The 24,656-nt window shown below is 34.9% G+C and overlaps 3 protein-coding genes across 4 annotated transcripts in view; 2 read left to right on the plus strand and 1 right to left on the minus strand.

Annotated features, from left to right (window-relative positions):
- The window catches only part of LOC102802268 (sorting nexin-14-like), a 31,827-nt gene extending 27,633 nt beyond the window's left edge, over window positions 1–4,194 (plus strand). For both annotated transcript variants that reach the window (XM_085502122.1, XM_085502123.1), the window contains 3 exons: window positions 347–442; window positions 842–987; window positions 2,032–4,194. In XM_085502122.1, coding sequence (XP_085358248.1) covers window positions 347–442; window positions 842–987; window positions 2,032–2,061 — 272 coding nt within the window. In that variant the 3' untranslated portion in view covers window positions 2,062–4,194. The remainder of the gene's footprint in view (window positions 1–346; window positions 443–841; window positions 988–2,031) is intronic.
- A 1,968-nt stretch (window positions 4,195–6,162) lies between these two features.
- LOC102806856 (ribosome biogenesis regulatory protein homolog) lies at window positions 6,163–18,547 on the minus strand. Its single transcript, XM_085502124.1, has 11 exons — window positions 18,368–18,547; window positions 17,375–17,447; window positions 15,889–15,927; window positions 15,455–15,493; window positions 15,056–15,157; window positions 14,659–14,737; window positions 10,193–10,300; window positions 7,471–7,583; window positions 7,345–7,386; window positions 6,640–6,738; window positions 6,163–6,388 (listed from the first exon to the last, which is right to left on the minus strand). Exons 1-11 carry the CDS (start codon window positions 18,517–18,519, stop codon window positions 6,227–6,229), a joined length of 1,008 nt encoding a protein of 335 aa, XP_085358250.1. The 5' UTR covers window positions 18,520–18,547; the 3' UTR covers window positions 6,163–6,226.
- Window positions 18,548–18,715: 168 nt separating this feature from the next.
- Window positions 18,716–24,233, plus strand: LOC100371712 (large ribosomal subunit protein eL18-like). Its single transcript, XM_002733382.3, has 6 exons — window positions 18,716–18,776; window positions 18,908–18,994; window positions 19,773–19,880; window positions 20,657–20,755; window positions 21,553–21,676; window positions 24,039–24,233. Exons 1-6 carry the CDS (start codon window positions 18,774–18,776, stop codon window positions 24,182–24,184), a joined length of 567 nt encoding a protein of 188 aa, XP_002733428.1. The 5' UTR covers window positions 18,716–18,773; the 3' UTR covers window positions 24,185–24,233.
- Window positions 24,234–24,656: the final 423 nt, after the last annotated feature.

Raw genomic sequence — 24,656 nt, forward strand, 5'->3', positions numbered from 1 at the left:
AGTTTGGCTTTACCATCATTATTGTGTTGAGTAGATGATAATCAGATTTAATGTTTTTATGACATCATAGCTTCACATTAATGTACACCTTGGTTCGCAAGTAAATTAATTTTAAAAAAGCCCCCAGATTTAACTAAATTTGTTTAGTTCTGATTGTGGGAGATTCATTATTATTGAAATAACTCCCATAGAAAGTGGACAAATATAATCTTGTTGGGAAATAATTTTTAATTAAATCACAATTTTTGAAAATTTTTATTGATATTAGCACTCATAATAAACAAGATGACTTTTGCAGTCCATGTTTACTGGGCAAAATTTCAGTCTTTCCATCTTGCCTTTCTAGATGCTATTTTCTTTGATAATGATCCACCAAGAACTGATGAAGAAAAAAAAGAGAGGCTTGAACAAACATTTGTAGAACTGAAGAAATTTATACCAAGTAAGTTTCTGTAAACTGGCTTTAACATCATCTGCGTAGAGAGCCAAAATGTCTCTTACATATGCGCCACTAGATTTTGGTATTTATTTACAGCCCAAATATTTCTGCCTGGTGCCATATGCACACAAATAAAGCAGATATGGCACATGAGTCTCAAGTTAATGTTCAATACAATTGTATACATCAATAACCTGCAAACTCTAGTGATTTCCACTATTTAAATATGTGTTGGCTGTGTAGCAATCTTCCCACAAACACTGCACTGCAAAATACCTACCCTGAATGTTCCTACATCATTGTAAATCATGTATCGAATACATGTGAAGATGAATGCTTGTGATAATTTCTATGTTAAACTTCAGGAGTGTATCATTTATAATTTTGTTTTTGACTTTTCAGAAATCTTTTCTCTGGCAATAGGAGAAGACCAGTTTGATTCCGGATCTAAAGTCATACTAGATCTGCTGCAATATCCCAAATTAAACAAACAGCTGTCATATGTTTTGTTGGACATTGCTTTGTTAGAACTCTTTCCAGAGCTAGAAGTAAGTTAACACTGCGTAATTCTCTGCAATATATACAAGCGTTTCAGGTTTTACCATATACATGCACTGTATGCTCAGGTCATACTCTGTTGTATTCAACAATGTATGTACTGTGATATCATTTTTTCTATTCTGGTCTGTAGCTTGTAAAAGCACTGAATAAACTATTGTTGTTGTGTACTCAAATGTTACTTCAATTTGAATTATTGATTGGATCTACATTTTTCATAAACATCTATAACCGAAGAAAAAATATAACAACTTAGCAACGACAAATTATAAATGTTCACAACTGCAAATTAGTTAAGTTTTTAGCTCCGCTGTCGACTTTGTCGAGCGGAGCTTATCATATGAGTGATTGTTCGTCGTCGTCGTCCGTCGGCGGCGTCCGTGTCAATGTTATACTTTTTCGACTTCTTCTTGAAAACTACAAGCCTGAATGCTTTGATACTTGGTGTATATGTACCTTGGGTAGACCTCTTTTAGGTTTGTTCATTTCATGTTGATATCTTCAATTTTCTAATTTTGGTGAATATTTTTGTCATTTTAGGTAAAAAGTGATATTTTCGACTTCTTGTTAAAAACCGCAAGTGCAATTGCTTTGATATTACATATATAGGTACTACATGTGGACTTCTCTCATATTTGTTCATTTTGTAATGATATCTTTAATTCTCTAATTCTGGTGAATATTTTTGTCATTTTTGGTAAAAAGTGATATTTTCGACTTCTTGTTAAAAACCGCAAGTCCAATTGCTTTGATACTACATATATAGGTACTACATGTGGACCTCTCTCAGATTTGTTCATTTCGTGATGATATCTTCAATTCTCTAATTTTGGTGAATATTTTTGTCATTTTTGGTAAAAAGTGATATTTTCGACTTCTTGTTAAAAACTGTAAGTCCGATTGCTTTGATACTATTCATATTGTTCATTTTCTAATGATGTCTTCATTTTTTTAATTGAAATGTGCATTGCTAACAGCGGAGCTATCTCAGCCGATAGGCTGCTTGTTTAAGATACTTATTTATTTTTTTGTAGGAAAGAACGACAGTGAACCTACAAATATGAATATTCACAACATTTCAAGAGGCTGCAATAAGAATACATTGTAATATGTTTTGATTTGGGATTTAATTGTTTCATATCTATCCTAATGGTTGTCAATACAGTTGCTATCTGTACACGATGTATTACATAGTACAAGATATCTGATCACACTATTTAGCTGTGTTTGTAAAAAGGTGCTATGTATGTGTTCAAAGAATCACCATGTTTGGAAATTTGTGTTGCATCTTTGGTTGTTGGTTGACACTAGCGTGTAGTATGTGATAGAAAGGGGTTCACTTCACTGCAAATACTATGACAATTATCTCTCAATAAAGTATGACTACAGGCTGGAGAAGATGTTCATGAGAACAAAGTATACAATGGAGTGTTGTAGTCTGTCTATACAGTTGCTGTGATTCATTTGAATATATTGTTGTAGTAGGTATCACTTGTCAATCATTTTTTTTTTTTAGTTTTAAAGGAAAAGTCAAGGCTAACAACATACTAAAAATTTAAGAAAATGCAATTTATAGTTTATTTATATCACTTTTTATCAGTTCATGTAGTCCATCATCTTGATTCTTCAGCAAAGGATTATGGGTAAAGTATGACATCATATCCACTGACTGTTGATTTCATCTGGGAGCATTATGTTACTTGCCTTGACTTCCCTTTTAATGTTACAGTTACCAACTACAGCATTTATGTATCAAATTTTTAATCATTTTTTAGTTTGTCATTGACAAAACAATAATGGAAGACATCAAATGAATTTTACTTTTTGTCTCCTATGTGCGAAGCACACAATGAGAGTCTTTGCAGTTAGTGTGTCTGCCTGTTCCACTGATATCTCAATAAGCATACCCGGTATGTTGGTTTTTTGATGAAACTTGATGCATATATGTTCCCGGCTAATGTGCAGATTGAAAAATATTAGATTTGCATAATTAGTCATAATTGTTTGACTTTTTCATCAATATCTCAAGTTCCAATCACATTTCAATGAAACTTGATACATTGAGTATACCTTAAGTTATTAGTTTTACATTGTGTATATTCATTACCTGATTTGCATAATAATTAGTAATTTTTCAATATACTTATCATCTTAATTGCCTAATTTGCATAATAATTTACTTTTCGGCTTTTCATCAGTTATTTAAGATATAATCATCATATTATAATGAATCCTGGTACATATGTGCCCTGAAACAACACACAGATCTAATTAGTTCGAGGTTGAAATTTATGCATAATAATTTGTTTCATTAAAATTTGGCATACAAGTGTCTGGGAACAATGCATTAGTTTTGGATTGAAATCTGAGTATATTAATTGCCGAATTTGAACAATGTGTATTTCATTGAAAATTGCTGGGATAATCCACAGAAGGATGTGATTAATTTAATAATGGAAAACATGCATATTGATTATTTTATTATCATTAGCCAATTTCTGGTACATCTCAAAAAATCTGGTTTAAATTGAACTTGTGATAGAAGTGCTCTGAAATAAATTAGACTGAAACCACAGATGTTAAATCAAATGTATTTTCTGTAAGTATTATAAACTTCAAGATAGATCACATTGTTTTCATGTTGTACATCTCAAATAGCAGATAAATATTAGTTGTTAAGCATCTTGTTTGGAAGGCTAATTAATGTTTAATATGTCTCCAATACTCTCAACAGAATCACCAGATATGTGAAGAAGTATTTGTGTGTGTGTGAAATAGTTTATAACTGAATTTATGTTAACAAAGTGTATATACTGCAAGTGCAATAATAGTCAACTATTTCAGTTGGTTTTCTTGATTTGGATGTTTGTGTACTAATGGGAATCTTTAACCTTTGATAGCCAAACTGTCTTTGTATTTGTAAAACGTTTTTGATATGCATGGAAAATTATGTTTACTTGGTTTGAAATTTACAAAGAAAGATGTGCAAAGTGTTGCATCAACTGTTTGATGTGAAAAATGATGGCAGGGTTAAAGGCTCCCAGCAGGGTTTATGATTTATTTATTTAAAGAATACATTTAAGACATAGCTTTACTTTTAGAACTATTTCTGTCAAGGTACAAGTCTGCATTCATATTTATTTTTCAAATACATATAGGTAAATGAATAAATTGTGTAGTTTCCAACATCAATACAAGTTCTGTAGCTGTGATTCATCTTTAGGAAAATAGAAAGCACGCATTTTAAACTCTGCTACAAATGTAGAGCTGACGGGAAAGTTACCAGATGGCCCATGTAGTAAGACCAGAAAAGTGTACATTTTGGCCACAGAATGAAAGAGCACCATTCCAAGTTTAATCCAAGAACATGACAATCAACAAATATGGTTGAGATAAGAGATATTCAGAACACCTTACAGAGAAATTAATTCCACCATGTGTATTGGTGCACCTGTGCTTGTTGATTGAAATGGATGGGTCATTCACTGTGAAAACCATGAATAACATACAGAATTTTATTCACATCTTTCATTCATAAAAGTTCTCACAAAGTCCTAAACTCAGTAGTGTGAGAAAAGAGTAACCACTCGCTGAACTTCTAGTTATGATGCTGTATCCAGTCCACATTACAAAACATAGTAGCAAATTTCTTCTAGTTTTCTCTAAAAACAGTACTGCAATTATTACCATGTATAAATAAAGTGCAGATATTTCACTAATTGATTGCTGAATTATTATTTGGAGAATAAAAAAAGACAAGTCTTGAAGTGAATGATTCCCTGTTAAACAAAACAGATATGAGTCAGCCACTTTGGATCAGAACATGAAACAAATAACATGTCTGATGTATTTGTGAAATAAGATTGCGATCAGTCCGTCAGATGTGGCTCAAGAACAGCTTTTGCAGCTGACCTGGAAAGAAATTATTGATGTATAATGTACATGTAAGTTTGAACATGATCGGTCAAGGTATGTAGGAGATACAGCTCCGAAACCACATTTATTAAAACAAAATGGTCACAAGCTGAACATTTTGAATCTGACCTGAAAAGGTCCAATAACATCCAATGTATGTACCAAGTTTGAACAAAATCCATTCATACATAACAAAGATCTGCTTCTGGAAAGGCAGAAATTCTTAAAGGGCCTTGACCATCGCACATATGCAACATTTGTGTTAATATACGCTGAACTTCCCACAATCCAATGCATTCTTCTAATGGAAATCACAAGTAGGGTTTTTGACCTGGGTGTGATTTGCACTAATTACTGTCGGTAACCATTCAAATTAAAGCATGGCAATGTCTCAGTTTGTACTCGTTGATCTGCACAACAATCAAAGTTACCATCTTTGTTTATACGAGACCCATATCTCATGCATGCATGGCGGGACAACAGTCGCCATTTGTATCCCAAGATGTATGTGTGAATTTGAATGTGATGGGCTCAGGCATGTCCAAGATTCCACCACAGAGGCCCATCCATAAGTCGCTGTTTTCGGACTAAAAAGACCAACTACTATGTATTATTCAAGCTTGGGTATCTGGTATTATCCAACACTTCATGTGATATATGTACCGTAAATACCAAAATGTCAAGCACTTTTAAATTGTCAGATTTTTAAATTACAAAATTATATTGAAATTTCCATCAAAACACATTCATTTGCAATATTCATGACCTGAAAAAACATTACGAATACCGTTAGCAGAAGACTTGGTAAAATGTATTTCATTTGTTATCATGAAAGCTATTAAAACTCCATTGAGTACTTGTTTTGCTTTCTAAAAGTGCTAATCACCTGTTTAAAATCAGTGAGATCAATGCTAACAGGTCATACTTCATTGTCAATAACAAAGTTTATTCCAGGATGCATTCTTTACAATCTCTGAATATGTCAGTAGTACCGTAACATGTGGTATTTTGATTGGTTAATGACAAGGTAGGTAAACTCGTCTTCTGTCCAGTTAGTTCAACGGTTTCTGTTTTCATTAAAGTAAAGTCAAAATTGGAGTCAAACCATTAGTCCAAGAAGACAAATCTGAGGTGGACAAAAATTTAAAGAACAGCATAATTATAGGTGGTTGAATTTTTAAAGTGAAGTTTCAGAGTTTTTACGGTAATAGTTTAATCAAACCACAAAATAATGCAATAACTCGTCATCATCAGTATTGAAGCTAGTTCAACTTTATTAGAATTTATTTTACATTTAAATTAAACCAATTTCACTCAGTGTCTGCGACCTTTCTTTCCTTTGATCTTAATCTTTTTAACTTTTTTTACTAATTTAGGTAATGCTTTATTGCCTCCTTTATGTTTTTTCTTTTTTCCTCCTTGTTTCTTTCTGTCACTAGCCTCAGTCTCCTCAGAATGGATTAGTTGATTGGCAGCCTGAAAACATAAAAATTGAATATCAAAATAAGTTGGTGGAAGGAGCATGGCATGATCCATGAAAATGTACACTAGTCTGTGCACTGTTTTCCAAGCAATTTTAAAATGTTTCCACTATCGGGTACAGCGTCACTTTGGGAACATTTTGAAAAAACTTTTTTTTTCTTGAATTGCTATAACGTCATAAAATAGCACATTCCTCATGTGACTGTGGATTGACCAATCACAGAATTGTAACTGCTAACGCCCACCTTATTGAGATCTATTTTTGGCTTCTTTCTGATGATCTGATCAAATATGTTCATCTCCCTTGCTTTCTCTGCTTTCATGTTGCCAACATTTGACTCAAACTGAAAATGAACACATACATAATTTTATATCTGTACATGGAATTGGGACTGCATTTTTTTTTAAATAGCCACCATTCGGCCATTTTGAACTATCAGGCAAAATAAAATGATATGTATCAAGGTCCCATTGAGTTCAATTTATTCACCAAATTTAAACCAAATGGTTCGTATCTGGGTCCGGGATAGTGAAAATGTGTGAATTTGATGCATTTTCAGCTTCAAAATGGTGGCATTCAGCAATCTTAACTGCAATTTTTGATCATTACAAATCCCAAGATCTTTCTCAAGTGAGATTAGATCAAGTGCCATATTGTGCCATTCTGTGATGTTAAAGTGCAACTATAGGACAGATTCCCATTATCAATTTTACAGTTGTTGAGGTGTAACTTCATTTGATATCGCCCAGCTTTCAAGCTCATTTATATCTCTATAGGAAAGGCCCATAGGGATTCACATCAATTCAAATGTGTACAGTTCTGATTCACAATTACACTTTGTTGTTGGCTCAAATATGACTGAAACCAATTTAATGGTTGGTTGCAAAAAAATTATACTGTCATATTATACTAGTTGGCTTGGTGGTGAAAGAAAAGATGCAGGCCTTACCTTTCTTTTGTTGCCGAGATTTTTAGGTTCTTTTTCCTTTGGCTGTGAATGAGAAATTTGAAACTATGTGATTGATGAAACAATTTATTTATGCTATGAAAATTAAAACTGTACTGTTATACCCACCAGCTTGCTTTCAAATTTTCCAATTGATGCTGTTGAATGTTTTGCAATGTGAGCTGCTTTGTTGAGTTGAATTCTAGTAGGATTTTCAGTTGGAGTTAGTCCTACCCCAGGAACTGTAATCAAATTCAATATAATACTCAGTTTATCTTCTTGTAATATTGCAAGTAATAACATTGAATAAACGGCATGGTAAATACTATGTCAAATCAAACATGTACTGCATGTGCATATTGGTAACTTGCCATCCATATTGATCACTGACATTTTAATGTCTGTTCTTTGGCTATATTTTGACCACACCTCCATTCCCCTCATATAGCTTGCCATCCATACTGATCACTGACATTTTAATGTCTGTTCTTTGGCTATATTTTGACCACACCTCCATTCCCCTCATATAGCTTGCCATCCATACTTATCACTGACATTTTAATGTCTGTTCCCTGGCTATATTTTGACCACACCTCCATTCCCCTCATATAGCTTGCCATCCATACTTATCACTGACATTTTAATGTCTGTTCCCTGGCTATATTTTGACCACACCACCATTCCCCTCATATAGCTTGCCATCCATACTGATCACTGACATTTTAATGTCTGTTCTTTGGCTATATTTTGACCACACCTCCATTCCCCTCATATAGCTTGCCATCCATACTTATCACTGACATTTTAATGTCTGTTCCCTGGCTATATTTTGACCACACCTCCATTCCCCTCATATAGCTTGCCATCCATACTTATCACTGACATTTTAATGTCTGTTCTTTGGCTATATTTTGACCACACCTCCATTCCCTTCATATAGCTTGCCATCCATACTTATCACTGACATTTTAATGTCTGTTCTTTGGCTATATTTTGACCACACCTCCATTCCCTTCATATAGCTTGCCATCCATACTTATCACTGACATTTTAATGTCTGTTCTTTGGCTATATTTTGACCACACCACCATTCCCTTCATATAGCTTGCCATCCATACTTATCACTGACATTTTAATGTCTGTTCTTTGGCTATATTTTGACCACACCTCCATTCCCCTCATATAGCTTGCCATCCATACTTATCACTGACATTTTAATGTCTGTTCTTTGGCTATATTTTGACCACACCTCCATTCCCCTCATATAGCTTGCCATCCATACTTATCACTGACATTTTAATGTCTGTTCTTTGGCTATATTTTGACCACACCACCATTCCCCTCATATAGCTTGCCATCCATACTGATCACTGACATTTTAATGTCTGTTCTTTGGCTATATTTTGACCACACCTCCATTCCCCTCATATAGCTTGCCATCCATACTTATCACTGACATTTTAATGTCTGTTCCCTGGCTATATTTTGACCACACCTCCATTCCCCTCATATAGCTTGCCATCCATACTTATCACTGACATTTTAATGTTTGTTCTTTGGCTATATTTTGACCACACCTCCATTCCCTTCATATAGCTTGCCATCCATACTTATCACTGACATTTTAATGTCTGTTCTTTGGCTATATTTTGACCACACCTCCATTCCCTTCATATAGCTTGCCATCCATACTTATCACTGACATTTTAATGTCTGTTCTTTGGCTATATTTTGACCACACCACCATTCCCCTCATATAGCTTGCCATCCATACTTATCACTGACATTTTAATGTCTGTTCTTTGGCTATATTTTGACCACACCTCCATTCCCCTCATATAGCTTGCCATCCATACTTATCACTGACATTTTAATGTCTGTTCTTTGGCTATATTTTGACCACACCTCCATTCCCCTCATATAGCTTGCCATCCATACTTATCACTGACATTTTAATGTCTGTTCCCTGGCTATATTTTGACCACACCTCCATTCCCCTCATATAGCTTGCCATCCATACTTATCACTGACATTTTAATGTCTGTTCTTTGGCTATATTTTGACCACACCACCATTCCCCTCATATAGCTTGCCATCCATACTTATCACTGACATTTTAATGTCTGTTCTTTGGCTATATTTTGACCACACCTCCATTCCCCTCATATAGCTTGCCATCCATACTGATCACTGACATTTTAATGTCTGTTCCCTGGCTATATTTTGACCACACCACCATTCCCCTCATATAGCTTGCCATCCATACTTATCACTGACATTTTAATGTCTGTTCTTTGGCTATATTTTGACCACACCACCATTCCCCTCATATAGCTTGCCATCCATACTTATCACTGACATTTTAATGTCTGTTCTTTGGCTATATTTTGACCACACCTCCATTCCCTTCATATAGCTTGCCATCCATACTGATCACTGACATTTTAATGTCTGTTCTTTGGCTATATTTTGACCACACCTCCATTCCCCTCATATAGCTTGCCATCCATACTGATCACTGACATTTTAATGTCTGTTCCCTGGCTATATTTTGACCACACCACCATTCCCCTCATATAGCTTGCCATCCATACTTATCACTGACATTTTAATGTCTGTTCTTTGGCTATATTTTGACCACACCACCATTCCCCTCATATAGCTTGCCATCCATACTTATCACTGACATTTTAATGTCTGTTCTTTGGCTATATTTTGACCACACCTCCATTCCCTTCATATAGCTTGCCATCCATACTGATCACTGACATTTTAATGTCTGTTCTTTGGCTATATTTTGACCACACCTCCATTCCCCTCATATAGCTTGCCATCCATTCTTATCACTGACCTTTTGTTTTCTGTGCTCTTGCTATATTTCGTAGCCTTTGTAGTTCATTCTTTGATACTCTTTCTTTTTTCTCTTGTTTTTTCTTTGCAAACATGTCTTGGTATGGATCTACAAAGAGCAGACAGCAGTGGTGTTAGTCTTGCCTCTTATATAAACCATTGGCTCTCAATTTAGATTCTTTGTATTTACATCATAGAGAATTTATTAATTTGACAAGTATATTGGCACAGTTTAACTAATACTAATAAAACAAGTCATTGTCAATGACACGTCCCCGTTCCGTTCATATTTGAGTGACATATACATTCAAAGCAGATCATGACCGAAATTGCAGACCACTTTCCGTGGTCTGATCCGAAATGCACCTGCATATGTACAACAGATTGTACTAAATCTGAACAAAATCCATCCATGCATGACTGAGATTCGGTTCCGGAATTGTGAAAATACGTGATTTTGATGCATTTTCGGCCTTAAAATGGCCATCATTCAGCTATTGTTAAGCGGATCATGAAACAAATACACATATCTATTTGTGACATGATGTACCATGTGTGTGTGAAGTTTGAACTCGATCAATCCAGGCATGTCTCAGATATGGATCAAGAACTGATTTTTTAAAAACAAAATGGCCACCAGTCGGCCATTTCGAACTTGATCCGGGAAAAAAAAATGAGGTGCATCAAGGTCCTATTTTGTTTAATGTATGTACCAAATTTGAACAAAATCCGTCCATGCATAACTGAGATCCAGGTCCGGAATGGTGAAAATGTGCGATTTCAATGCATTTTCGGCCTTAAAACGGCCGTCGTTTGGCTATTGTTAATGAGATCATGAAACAAATGCACATACATATTTGTGACATGATATACCTTGTGTGTGTGAAGTTTAAACTTGATCAATCCATGCATGTCTCAGATACGGATCAAGAACTGAATTCTTTAAAACAAAATGGCCGCCAGTCGGCCATTTCAAACCCGATCCCCCCAAAAAAATGACGTGCATCAAGGTCCTATTATGTTTAATGTATGTACCAAGTTTGAACAAAATCCGTCCATGCATAACTGAGATCCGGGTCCGGAATGGTGAAAATGTGCGATTTTGATGCATTTTCAGCCTTAAAATGGCCGCTATTCGGCTATCGTTAATCGGATCATGAAAAAAATGCATGTGCATATGTCCCATATAATGTGTGATGTATGAGTGAAGTTTGAACTTTATCGGTCCATGCATGTCCGAGATACAGGTGATCACGGACGGACGGGCGCACGGACGGACGGACGCACACAGGGCAAACCATAAGTCCCCGTTTTCAAACTACGTCCGAACGGGGACTAATTAATTGGCGTACAACAAATTTGAATTACAATTTTTAATCATTTGCAAGAACAATTTTCAGATTAAGGTCTTATTGCATATTGACAGTGTTTGAAATTACTGACTACCCATACCTGTGACAAGTAACTTTCTAGTTAGGCTGGTAAAAAATAAAAAAAAACCCAGTGGTCTGGTAACATCTTTTCATGGTTTGTTTCAATTACAATTTTACTCAATACATTATTAGACGAAGTTGAATGTCATTCCCAAACAAAACAAAAATCCTTCAAAAAAGTTTAAAATGCAAAAAATGAAGTGTGTGGACACTCGGAGTAAATTAAAGCGAACCTAAATGCGGCCTTAATTTATAGTTGTGTATATTCTAAACTGTATTCGAAATAATATTGCAGTGGTTTAATTTTGTTTTAATTATAACTGTAGCTTGGATAGGCATTTGAAGTGCTTGCCATGGAGGCCATTCATGGAGGGGAATAATTAACGAACGAACATATTCAACATCCGGGTACTTTTCAAAGCTATGACGTTTTAGTATCTGATCGCATTCGTATACGCCATTGTACATAGCCGTTCATGCTGCCAAGCATTGTGTACTATTAGTATAAACTCAACTTTTATATGCACAATGTGCTTTTTAAAACTTGGGTTAGAGCCTTATGCGTTTGAAACACAGTATTCTGAGAGTGAAAGCCCAATTGCGTTAAAGTACCGTACTTCCCCGATCGTAAGCCCCTCCCGAGTATGAAGCCCATCCCTATGTTTTTACTTGGTATTTATCGAGTTGAGGGCATTCACGATTATAAGCCCAGAGTGTTTTTACTGGGCGTCGACGATATTCTTTAAAATATGCGTGTAAAAGGTGTGTTTCATTTCATAATAATCGTGATTGGCATGTTAGTTTGGTTCATGCTTTTAGTTTTATGAGAAAACTCGCATTAATTTCAAGTTCAGAGTACATGGCGAACGTACACAACGTGATTCGCATCGTTTCTATTCTGTCATTTACTCAGGATAAACATCGATGTTGCAATTCTGGAGTAATCCATATTTCTTTGAGTAGTAGCTTACGAAAAGCCAAAAATGTGATCGTCAAGGTGTGTACCTGGTTATTGGGCATGGTTTGCTTTGAGACTATCATGAAAGGTCTAGGGTGAACGATGAGACATGTTGGCGACCGAGAAAGGCGTTTAAATTTTTCCTCCACACTCAGTTTACCCACGGTTACTATTAACCGTCGTTTATATCTCGGAAATTGCAAATCGCCAGTTTTTAGGGGGAAAAATCATCTTTTTTTCGTTGCAATCAGTGCTACAGATCGCATTTTAAAATTGCGGTAATTCACTCCCGCATTGCGCTAAAAAATCATTGTCAATAATCGGAAAATTTCATCATTACGACACATCATTTTGATTGGTTAATGAAAGACATGACCTGTTATGTCAAAGGAAGTGGTTCCAGGTCAAATCGTGCTGAAAAACCTCATGGTGGAAACTTGTTTTGCGTTGAGAGTTTGCGTACGATCGAAAACATACCAAAACGAAGATAATGATAAATGCCTTCGTCCACTGTTTCCTCACAGACCCTACCCATTATTTCACCGTAAATTCAGACGGTATGTAAATCGTATTGTAATAAAATGTGTGTGTTTTTTATGAACATGTTTGTTTCTTCATTGTAAGTATCGTTCAAATCAATGACGCATTTTTTTTCAAAAATAAGTATTATTTTCCCGAGCCCGGCGTGGTGAACGAATATTTTTTTTTGGATAATTTTTCGTTGTTTGCAAGATGGTTACAGTGTTTAACCCCAAAACAAAATCATTTTTTCTGAGTTGGTCCTCGAGTACAAGCTCATCCCTTACTTTTCCTTTACGTGTTCATGCCCCCAAGCTTATGATCAGGGAAGTACGGTATACTGTGAAGATTCAGATCAGTCCAGTGTGAGTGATGAGAGTATATCGTCGACGATGCCCCTTGTTCGGATGAAAGTTTTATTTCAAATTACACGGAAGTCTGTGAACAATCTGCTTGGTGTTCCTGTGACACTTGTCCCATGATTTGCCAGTGCAGCCCCGTGAATACATGGACGAAAATGTTTCCACCACCTTACGAACTCAAGATTGCATACTCCAGCATCCATACTTTGAATAATTTGCACGCCGCACAGTGCAGTACTGGAAACAGCATTTATTAGACAGACAAAAAACAAAACAAAATGCCTGTCTCGATCAATCGCACATCCATAATGTTTGTATGTTGATATGCTTGTAAATAACATTAACGTAAAAGTCGAAACAACCTAGACTAGAAGTCAATTCACCAGTCCAGCCAGCTATGGCTCCCTAAGTTGCTTATATTTAATCAGATACTATTTCGTCATCATGCTTTGTTACCTTACCTGTTTATACCACATGAGGGCGTTTTTTTTATGGCAAGATGGCGCAAACGGAAGTCCTTCGCAGGTTTATGGTTTCTCATATGTAAATCATCATAACTCTGAAGATAATCATTTTTTTAATTTTTTTTTTCAAATTTATAATCAATATACATAACTTGATAAATACAAACACCAAAATAGGCCCTATTTAGTTCCCCTTTAAGTTCCGTATATGACAACAATTTTCAAAGATCTACATGAAAGTGATTACCAAAGAGACACTGATATTATTGAGACCCCTATTCACTGGATGCACTAGACAGAAATATTTGTCATCACATATCACTTCAATGCTTGCACACAATCTGTAGGTGGATAACTTGAATAGTTTACATGAAATTCATACTGATTTCTTTTTATTTTACAGAGAATAATGCCAACCACAGTTGTTGTACTTCTTCTTACATTTTCAACTTTGTTTCCTTTGCAAAATTAACATTGCTAGCATTTTGGTTTTGAGTTGTTCTTGTTGTGTTTGAAATGGAAGTATTTAAACAAAATTCTCATAAATTCTCTGTTTGAGTGTCAGATACACAATTTTGAGAAAACTGGCATTGAACTCACATCACTTTCTGTGACAACGCATTCTATGTACAAGTGATCACATATTTGGAAGTAGGTCGGCAGTCAGTTCTTTAGCAGTCAATGCCAAAGTGATAAACTATAATGTATGCAATCAGTATTATTACACTCACCAATATTTGTAGGTACTTCCAAAAGCCAGTCTTTCTTCAGATCATTTTTACTTTGATATCCCCAGCTTGGTATCCATTTCTGTGAAACAATTTTATTCATAATTGATTTTTTTTGTTAACCCATAGTGAATATTATATTGAGTTATCTTTTCAGAATTTTGCAATCAAATTTACAAAAAAAAACATCTTTATTTGAACATGCAACTGTCTCGTCTTGAAGTTGTGATTCAAATGGGCTGAATTGACTTTTACAGATTTTTCGGTACAACTATCCATGCACACTTTATTTTTGTATGAAAATGACCAAAAGTCACTAAAACAAGTACAATGTATGAATAAATTCTTCAACCCAATCAACATCAGCCAAACTTGGTATGTAGTGGAAGATCATTCTTACCTTTTGTTCATCATCCCACACCTTTCTGCTTTTTTTCCTGTTTTGAATTCCTTTTAGTCTGGCATATTCCTGCCATTTTGTTGGAGGTCTTGCTCTTGGTATCTAAAACAGTTATAGTTGAAAACATTAAATAGACAAACTTATCAATAATGAATTCCACAGTGCCATATATGACACACACATATATGCAAGGGGCAACTTTCTTTAATGAGTGCTAATTGTTAACAAAGTATTGAATACAAACAGAAAACTGCAGATTTATTGAGTTGAACACAAAGCCCTTTCACACACCACGCAGGAAACCAATCTGAAAAGCAGTTTTCAAGAAGTCCTCTTTAAGAAAAGTTAACAATGAATGAATGACCACCAATGACCACCAATGACCAGAAGTGTACTTACCGATTTTTCTCTAGGCACTCGATATGTTGGTGGGGGTAACTGCAAAAAAAAAAATTTCAACTACTATCGCTAAATTGAAAAAGTACATAAAAGCAACAAAAAAATGGCCAAAAATTCAAGTGCTGAGTCAGTGCCATTGTGAGCATTATCTAGTTGCCAAAATATTTACGACTGTTCTAATAGATACTGATGTGAACACAAGATTATGAGATCCATATATTTTGTATTACCAGGCACAAATTATGCCAACATAATTTTTTCTAATGAGAACACAGTAATTAATATTACACCAAGGCAAAAAATGAGGGCCCCGAAGTTGAAGTTCAATAATGAATAAAGAAATGGAAAATGAAATAATTGGAAAGTAAATCAATACACTAAATACCACTGTCTACTGGTTTGACTGTTTTTATTGCATTCTAATGTATACTCACTTTTGCAACTATGACATCCTCTACTCTTTCAACAGGTAACTGGTGGTGAAAAATAATTAAAATATCAAGGAAAGGAACGCATGTGCTTTGGTAAAGTGCAGAGGTGTTTCTATATTGTATTGGAAATGTATTTCTAGTAAAAGCAGCACACATAAATGTAAAACACAACTTGAGTGAAAGGATTCTCCAAAACTGCTGTTTTATTTACGGCTACAATCAATAAGAACATTGCCTCAAAACATTTTTCAGATTGTGTCAACATAGCGTGTCAACTTGACGTTTGTTGACAGGCAACATTTTATTATTTTTCTTGTTTCTTTCTAATTTTGTCAAATAAAATGCTCAAATCATCGTTTTAGCGTATTTTTAACAGATATTTTCAAATTCTCAGCTAATACCCAGGACACAAAGAATCTACCCAAATAATTGTGATGGAGTAGGAACGCCAACAATTACTAAACATGGGTTACAGGGATTTTTTTAAACAAGGGAACAGGGGCGCAGCGCCCTCATGCCATGGCCATGCGCCCCCTTAACTAGAGGAGCAGATCCTCTGGCAACCATAAAATTCTGATTGACCAGAGATCAAATGTGGCCAGCCTTCAACTCTGACCTGTCTGATAGTAATTTTGGCCCCAAAGGAGCCATAAAATGTTTCATTTTAACTCAGAATTATCAAAAACTCCACACCCTGGTAGGGAGAACAATATCTCTTCCACTTGGTGGTGCCGCTGAATTGCAGTGTTCCCTCTTGCAGTTTTTTTCTAGAAAAATCCCTGGGTTATCAAGACTGATAATGAAGTTTGGTGTTGTAGTCATTTGCAGTACCAATAAAGCCAAAGTGAGTGACATTACGATACCTAATGGCAAACAACCAAGTAACCAGCAGGAATAAAATCCTTAGCAACATTCATTTGTTTGAATATCTATTTGAGTTTCATTTGGACTGGTTACTGCAGTCCAAGACCACATCAAGATGACTTGTGAGGTAGACTTGTGAAGCCTGGACAAGGCAGTGAAATCAGATTGTCACACTACCTGTAAATTGTAAATCATATACCTTTTCTTCTCTTAGACAAATTAGAAAGCATTTATCCTAATGTAAACCATCAATTAGTTTTACATATTGAGAGTGATCTCCTAATTATTCAATATTGATATTAATTTACATCAAAGTTAAGGGCAAGAAAAGATGGTAATCACATGATAGATTATTTTCTCAGTGTATGATGCAGATAATTGTTGTTATTCAGTCTGAAATTTTTGTATCACATGATTTATTTTTCTCCCCATACTGTTTGAGCATAAAACAATTACATGTAGTGTAAATATTGTATTGTTTTCTAGAGCAGTGATATTTCACACTAAACATTGTATGAATTGAATGTGTTGTGGGTATGTGATAAATACACATATCTTTATCTACCTACAATGTATGAATAACAATTGTAATCAAAGTTTTTAATGCAAATATTCATGTTGTTACCTTCCATATGTCATTGATGAGTAGTTGAGTATTGTCTCTGGCAAGGGAATCAAGAAAGGTCTTTTTATTTTGTCTGAGAAAAAAATGTAATAAATACAACTTTTGTAATCAATACAAACTTGATCAGCTAATAATGAAAAGTAACAATTAATGTAGGTGTACCATTTAAATGACTTGATGCATCCAGATTTTTCTCACAACTACACACAAATTATGTTCCCTGTAACACATTTGCTATGTTCACACGACAGCATTTTATCAGAGCCCTATGGCTTGAGCCAGCAAAACTGCCCATGTTTACGCATTCGACTCGAGGCAAGTTCAGCTACACTAAACCCTTGGGGTTGAACTCCGACAGGGTTGAGCCCCGACAAGGCCTGACCATGTATATATTACGTACATCCATGCTTTAAATAAAATTTACCGACTTTGCTTAAAATACGCAATATTTTTAGACGTAACACTGAACAGAAGTGCTCCAAATGAGCTCGAAGTAAATGCTATGATGTCACCACTGTCTACCCACAAGCGCAACACACACTGTACAGGGAATTCGGGCGATTCACACCTTAGAATAGTGTTTCCCAACTATTTCAAGTATTGGGACAGCAAGTAAGCTGACTTGCTCACTAATTTGTCAACCACTTTGGTTTTGACTAAATCCAATGACCTCCAATTCTGTCACCATAAAATGATAGGTATTTATATCACAGTCCCTCTATCATAGAGGGACTGTGGTATTATCTATAAAAAACGGTATTTTAAATAAGTTAATGAGGTTTTATAAATAAGTTTATGAGATTTTACGAAACAGAAAAGTATGCAAAGATATTTTGTCAAAACCAAAAGCGAATTAGTGAACAAGTTTGCTAACATGCTTCCCAATACTTCTGAGATTTGCTGTAAACAGTGTACAAGACGTACCCGTAGTCAATCAGCTGATCTCACAGACGGACACAACAGTCAATTAGAAATGAATTTGTTCTTTCTCACCTGAAAGATCTTACTTCCAAAGGAGTTGTGTCGAAAGCGAGAAGATTTCCAGGATCAATCTCTAGAGGAATGGCTTTTTTAACTTCAATACTTTTATATTTTTTCTCTTCTTCCGCTGCTGCCAGGAGCACGCTTTCGACAACAGTAGCCATTTTTAAAACTCTGTAGGTCGGTTGAAATTATCAGTATGGCTGCTTTAAAGTCTGCAGCTCAAACTGTAAATTTAGAACTTAATAATTGATATGTATTACAACTCTGTGGAATTATATAAGCCTCGCTATTTTACTAATTGTCAAGTAAAAAATATGTTCCCAGTAAAACGGATTTAGCGCAAAATATTGTAGGTCATGCAAGGTCATATCACCCAGCATGCAATAGTATTCGATCTCTTCCGTCGACGAACAAGATGGTGAGTTTATTGAAATGTAACCTCTCCTTCTAAATCCGTTTACATCTGCTTCTGTTAACTATATTTTCTTCGCAATTGAATGTAATACCGTTCCTTATAGATTAAAGTCTCCATCCAATGTTTTATTTTAGGGTATAGACCTCAACCATCGGAACCTGAGAAAGGTTCACAGAAAGAAACCGAGAAGCAAGGATGTCTATCTCAGACTGCTCGTCAAGGTATAAACACTGACAGTAACACGCACACTGTTGTATGGTTGTGACGTGCGACTTTAAGTTAAGAGCTTAAGATAAATCAAAATGCATGCTATGCACGTTGGGTGTAATGTTATGATTTTGAGTTGGACGTGACAGTTTATTGGATTTTAGACCCAGAGACTACGCATCCGTAGTATCGTATCCCATGTGTGGAAGGCAATAGTCTAGCGACCAACTGGAATATTTGTAAACACATTAATTATTGATAAGTAAAATTCGACAATTTAAATTAACGTGAACATGTAAAGTAACAATAGAACTCGTTTTTTTCCTGTAAAGTTGGTTAATTTAAAACTCTGAAGCAACTCAAAACAACAACAAAATTAAATAGCTCCCGAATTTCAACCACAGGTCCAGGACAACCCTAGTTACTGTAAAATACTTTAATTTCGCTTGGAATTAATTTTCGCTGAAGGAATGATTCAGTGAAAATATAATCCAGCGAATATACCTTTTTTCCTATATTTTACATTCAACTCGTCAAAAATCAGTGAAAATGTATTCCACACAAAAAAAAAAAAAAAGTTGTTTCGGCGAAAATTAATTCCAGCTAAAAAATAAAGTATTTTACAGTATATTGGTGGGAGGGGTAGATGTATTCATTACCATTGTTAACGAGTCTTTATCTTTGACTTGCCCTGCAATATTGTACAAATGTATATTTTGACTCTTGTCTGAGCATCAATATGGAACTTGTTTTTTCAAATCAAATTAATGTTTTGCTATATTATGTTGACAGCTGTACAGGTTTTTGGCTCGCCGAACTGGTGCCAAGTATAATATGATCGTCTTGAAGCGTTTGTTCATGAGCCGAGCAAACCGCCAACCCATGTCTATTGCTAGAGTGGTAAGTGACATTTGGAGGGGGATATGATGTACTATTAAATATGGGATGCTTGGTGTTGGAAAACCCTTTTTCACATTGTTGGTAAATTTAATGTTTGGTAATGTGAGCTGTATTAATCACAGATCCTAAAACAATTGAATGTTAAGTCGAAGAATTGTTTTGTTAACGCATAACTAGCAATACCATTGGCTGATATGTTGCATCCAAATAAATAGATCTGGCTCTCTGAAATGATCATTGCTTGCCATACAGCTATATTATCAGTCAATTAGCTGAACAGATTGCCAGCTAGGTGTATGAAACAAATTTGTGTTCACATTTATGTTCTTCTTGGGAGCAAATTAAAACAAAGCAGTCAAAATCAAACAAGTTCAGCTTGCTAGTATTGCCTACGACAGGCAGGCTGATTTTAGTGATACAATAAATGCAAGTTTTAGTTTGTGGTGCACTTCTGTAATCCCATATTCTAAAGTGGTAATAATAATAGCTTGTTGCATCTTAGAAAAAAGTTTCTATTAGTGTGTAAAAATAACATTTTATGAAAAAACTTGTACATAAATTGAAATAAAAAAGTCAAGTTTATAAATTTTGTTTGTTAAAAGCAGTGTGAATATAGTGTGCAACAGTGGTTAATTTACTTTGCGCCAGGTATTTAAATTTATATATATTTTTAATAATATGAATACTGAATTCTCAAGAAGATGAAAACTTTTGGATTTATATTCATATATTGTTAATGATAAGTTCTTAATATGTCGATTGGAACTCATTCACAGACTCGTCAAATGAAAAAACCAGGACGTGATAACAAAACTGCTGTTATTGTAGGAACAGTCACAGATGATCTGAGGATATTTCAGATTCCTAAACTCAAAGTAAGTAGATTGATGATCATTGTTCTTTATTGTTGTTTAGAGTAAATTAATTCAAATTCCATAACTATGATCAATTTAGTTCATATGTTTAATTGATTAGTCCAAGAATGTTTGTTTTACAGCGAGCATGAAAATAAACTTTTCATGAAAATACTTACTTCATATCAATTTTCCTTGGAGCATTGCAATATACCTAGAAGATTCTTAGTGGTGTTTTTGTTACGACTTTGCATTTAACCATTGTAATTTAGCGTATTAAAAGTTTCAATATATTTGATGGAGTGCTGAAATTTGAAATTGAGTTGTATGCTTATGATCAAATGATTCATTGAATTAAAGTTTACAACACTTGTTGCATTCAAAAATTTACCATTTAATTATTTCACTCAAAATCTGATTTTGAAAAACATTCCCCCCTACAAATTAAACTATCGACGGAGCACCATCTGCAACATGATTAAAAAATATCAATGAACAGGGCTAGTCATTTGTGATTTAAATATGAACGACATCGTGTAGAACCATATTTAAAATCGAGAGCGAAAAAATTGTGTACCGGTATACCCAGCAGCCCTGTCAATGGGTGCTAGCTGTTGGAATCAAAGAGGCCAAGTCAAAACAAACCTCATCAGTTTATTTCAGTGCTGTAAAATGTGGTTAACATTGAATTGATTACATTGGTTTTAGACTACATGATGAATATCTAATTAAACCGCAAGAAAAATTGTCATGCAAATAAATTAGCAGTTTTAGTTTTCCAGGTTTTCTTTCATTCTCTTGCTTTTTATTCTGTATAGATATGTGCACTGCATGTGACAGAGGGTGCTCGTTCTCGTGTTCTCAAATCTGGGGGTGAAATCATCACTTTTGATCAGTTAGCTCTGCGATCTCCTAGAGGACAAAACACAGTGCTCCTTCAAGGTAAGTTTTTTTTTGATTCTGGTTCAATATGGCTGAATGGTCATTGCTAAAAACTTGTGTGCATTTCTGCCTATCCGGATTTGGGTTGTTGTTGTAGCCACCACCACCACCACCACCACCACTGTAACAATTTTAGAGTACTCAGGGCGTTTATCTTCTGAATTCAAATAGTGGTAAAAAATGTCAGATTAGTGTGTCATCAGTGTTTGTAATGAATACATATTTTAGGTTTTTTCCCACATACTTCTGTCAATTTGTCTGTATTTTTAGTCCCCGTTCGGACGCAGTCCGAAAACGGGGACTTATGTTTTGCCCTGTGTGCGTCCGTCCGTGATCACCTGTATCTCGAACATGCATGGACCGATTAAGTTCAAACTTCACTCATACATCACACATTATATGGGACATATGCACATGCATTTGTTTCATGATCTGATTAATGATAGCTGAATAGCGGCCGCTTTAAGGCCGAAAATGCATTGAAATCGCACATTTTCACCATTCCGGACCCGGATCTCAGTTATGCATGGACGGATTTCATTCAAATTTGGTACATACATTAAACATAATAGGACCTTGATGCACGTCTTTTTTTTTTTTCGGATCAAGTTCGAAATGGCTGACTGGCGGCCATTTTGTTAAAGAATTCAGTTCTGGATCCGTATCCAAGACATGTCTGGATTGATCAAGTTCAAACTTCACACACACATGGTACATCATGTCACAAATAGATATGTGCATTTGTTTCATGATCTGCTTAACAATAGTGGAATGATAGCCATTTTAAGGCCGAAAATGCATCAAAATCACGTATTTTCACAATTCCAGAACCGGATCTCAGTCATGCATGGATGGATTTTGTTCAGATTTAGCACAATGTGTTGTACATATGCAGGTGCATTTCGGTCATGATCTGCTTTGAATGTATACGTCACTCAAATATGAACGGAACGGGGACGTGTCATTGACAATGACTTGTTTTTAAAGGGAATCTTCCAAGATCATAGCATATTTCTGTATTTTGCCATTTTCTTAAATTCTACGATCTGCATGAAACATAAGCAGCACTCATAATTTGTCTGTTTCACTTGTACCTCAAGAACTGTTGTTTTTTGATGCTCTGGGCTAATTTGCAGATTTGATGATGGTTCGGTTGAAACCATGCATATTAATTGCCTAATTTGCATGATAATTATCTAACTGTTCCATTGATATTTATAGAACCAATCATTGGATTTTGATTAAACTTGGTAATAGATGCTCTGGACTAATGCACAGATTTGATTAGTTTTGGGTAAAAACCATGCATATTAATCACATAATTTGCATAATGATCAGTCAATTTTTGGCTTTTCCACTGATATCTTGAGTACTAATTTAATTTCAATGAAACTTGGTACATAATTGCATTACGAAAAAAATTGTGCACATGAATTACCTAATTTGCATAACAATGCATAATTGGTGATTAATTAATTTGGTTCTAATCACATTTCAATGAAACTTGGTGCACAAATGGTCTGTAATATTCCAGTCACATTAATATTTGTTCATAATAATTACCTGATTTGTCTAATAGTCAGTTTTCAGTTTTTCCATCAATATTTCAAGTACATAAGGACAATGCTACGATCTAATTTGTTTCGTATATATACATCCATAAAAATTATCTAATTTGCATAATAATTGACTTTTCAGCTTTCCAGAAATTTTTCCGGGATTATTTATTACATTATAATGAAACTTGGGACATATGTACTCTTGAACAATACAGACCTATGGGTTGATTCTATGCACAATAATTGCTTGATTTGCACAATAATTCATTTGTGTAATTCGCACGATGAGTTTAAATGTATATTAACTATCTAATTATTAGCCCCATTTCTAATATCTCAAAACATGTGTTAAATTAGACTGAAAACCACAGATGTACAATCAAGTTTATTTTAAGTAATATTAACTTCAATAATACTGATCGCAAGTTGTGCATCTCAATAATAGTCGCCCATCTTCTTGTTTGAAACGCCAAACTTAAATTTGAATTCATTTTGAATGCTCTCAAATACTCTAGGCACACAAGATTTGTACTTGCTCTTTTGTAAATCGAACGCATTGTATTTCATGGTCGCGTATAAATCGGACTTTAAACAGACCATTTCATAAAATGTCAATATATATTTCCATGACTGCAAATTATAATCACTTGATTATCAAAAGATTGTAATTTGTAAATGTTTCAATATGGCTACCAACTATTTTTTAGATCATTGAGAAGACTGAAGTCTATTCAGTGATAGGCATGTAATATATTCAAATATGTCACTAACTACTGATTGACTATTTTTTTTTTGATTTTCAGGTCCACGAAAATCCCGTAAAGCATACAGGCACTTTGGAAAAGCTCCTGGTGTACCAAACAGCCACACTAAACCATTTGTACGAGCTAAAGGCCGTAAATTTGAGAAGGCTCGTGGTCGTCGTGCAAGTCGAGGTTTCAAAAATTAAATATTACACTTATAATGCAGAATAAAACTGATTTTCTGTGAGGAACAAAGTTGTCAGTCATCTTTATTGTAGCCTGTTAGTAGTGATACCTAACGAACGCAATCAGCTATTAAATGCGATTGATTGATAGTCAATCTGAAGATTATGGATACTTGCAGACCAGAACAGATTTACAGATTTGTGGGTATTTAGTAGCTGGTAAAACCCTCTGCAGAAAATTAACTTTGTTAATGACAGGAAATAATAGCGTACTTTGTAACATTGCTCGCACACAAAAATGTGCTGTAAAATAGATGTTTGTATATAGTGCTATGTGTAAATTTTAAATTATCCAAACTGTATGGATTATACTGATAATGCCTTGATTTTTCACTACATTGTTATGGTTAGTTTGGGGCTGATGAATACTAAAGCCTTAACATGTTATAATCAAAGAAAGCTTAGAAAGAACTCCTGTGTGCTGATAGTATTG

Source organism: Saccoglossus kowalevskii, chromosome 8 (assembly GCF_978046115.1).
Source record: "Saccoglossus kowalevskii chromosome 8, keSacKowa6.1, whole genome shotgun sequence".
Classification (NCBI taxonomy): Eukaryota; Metazoa; Hemichordata; class Enteropneusta; family Harrimaniidae; genus Saccoglossus; species Saccoglossus kowalevskii.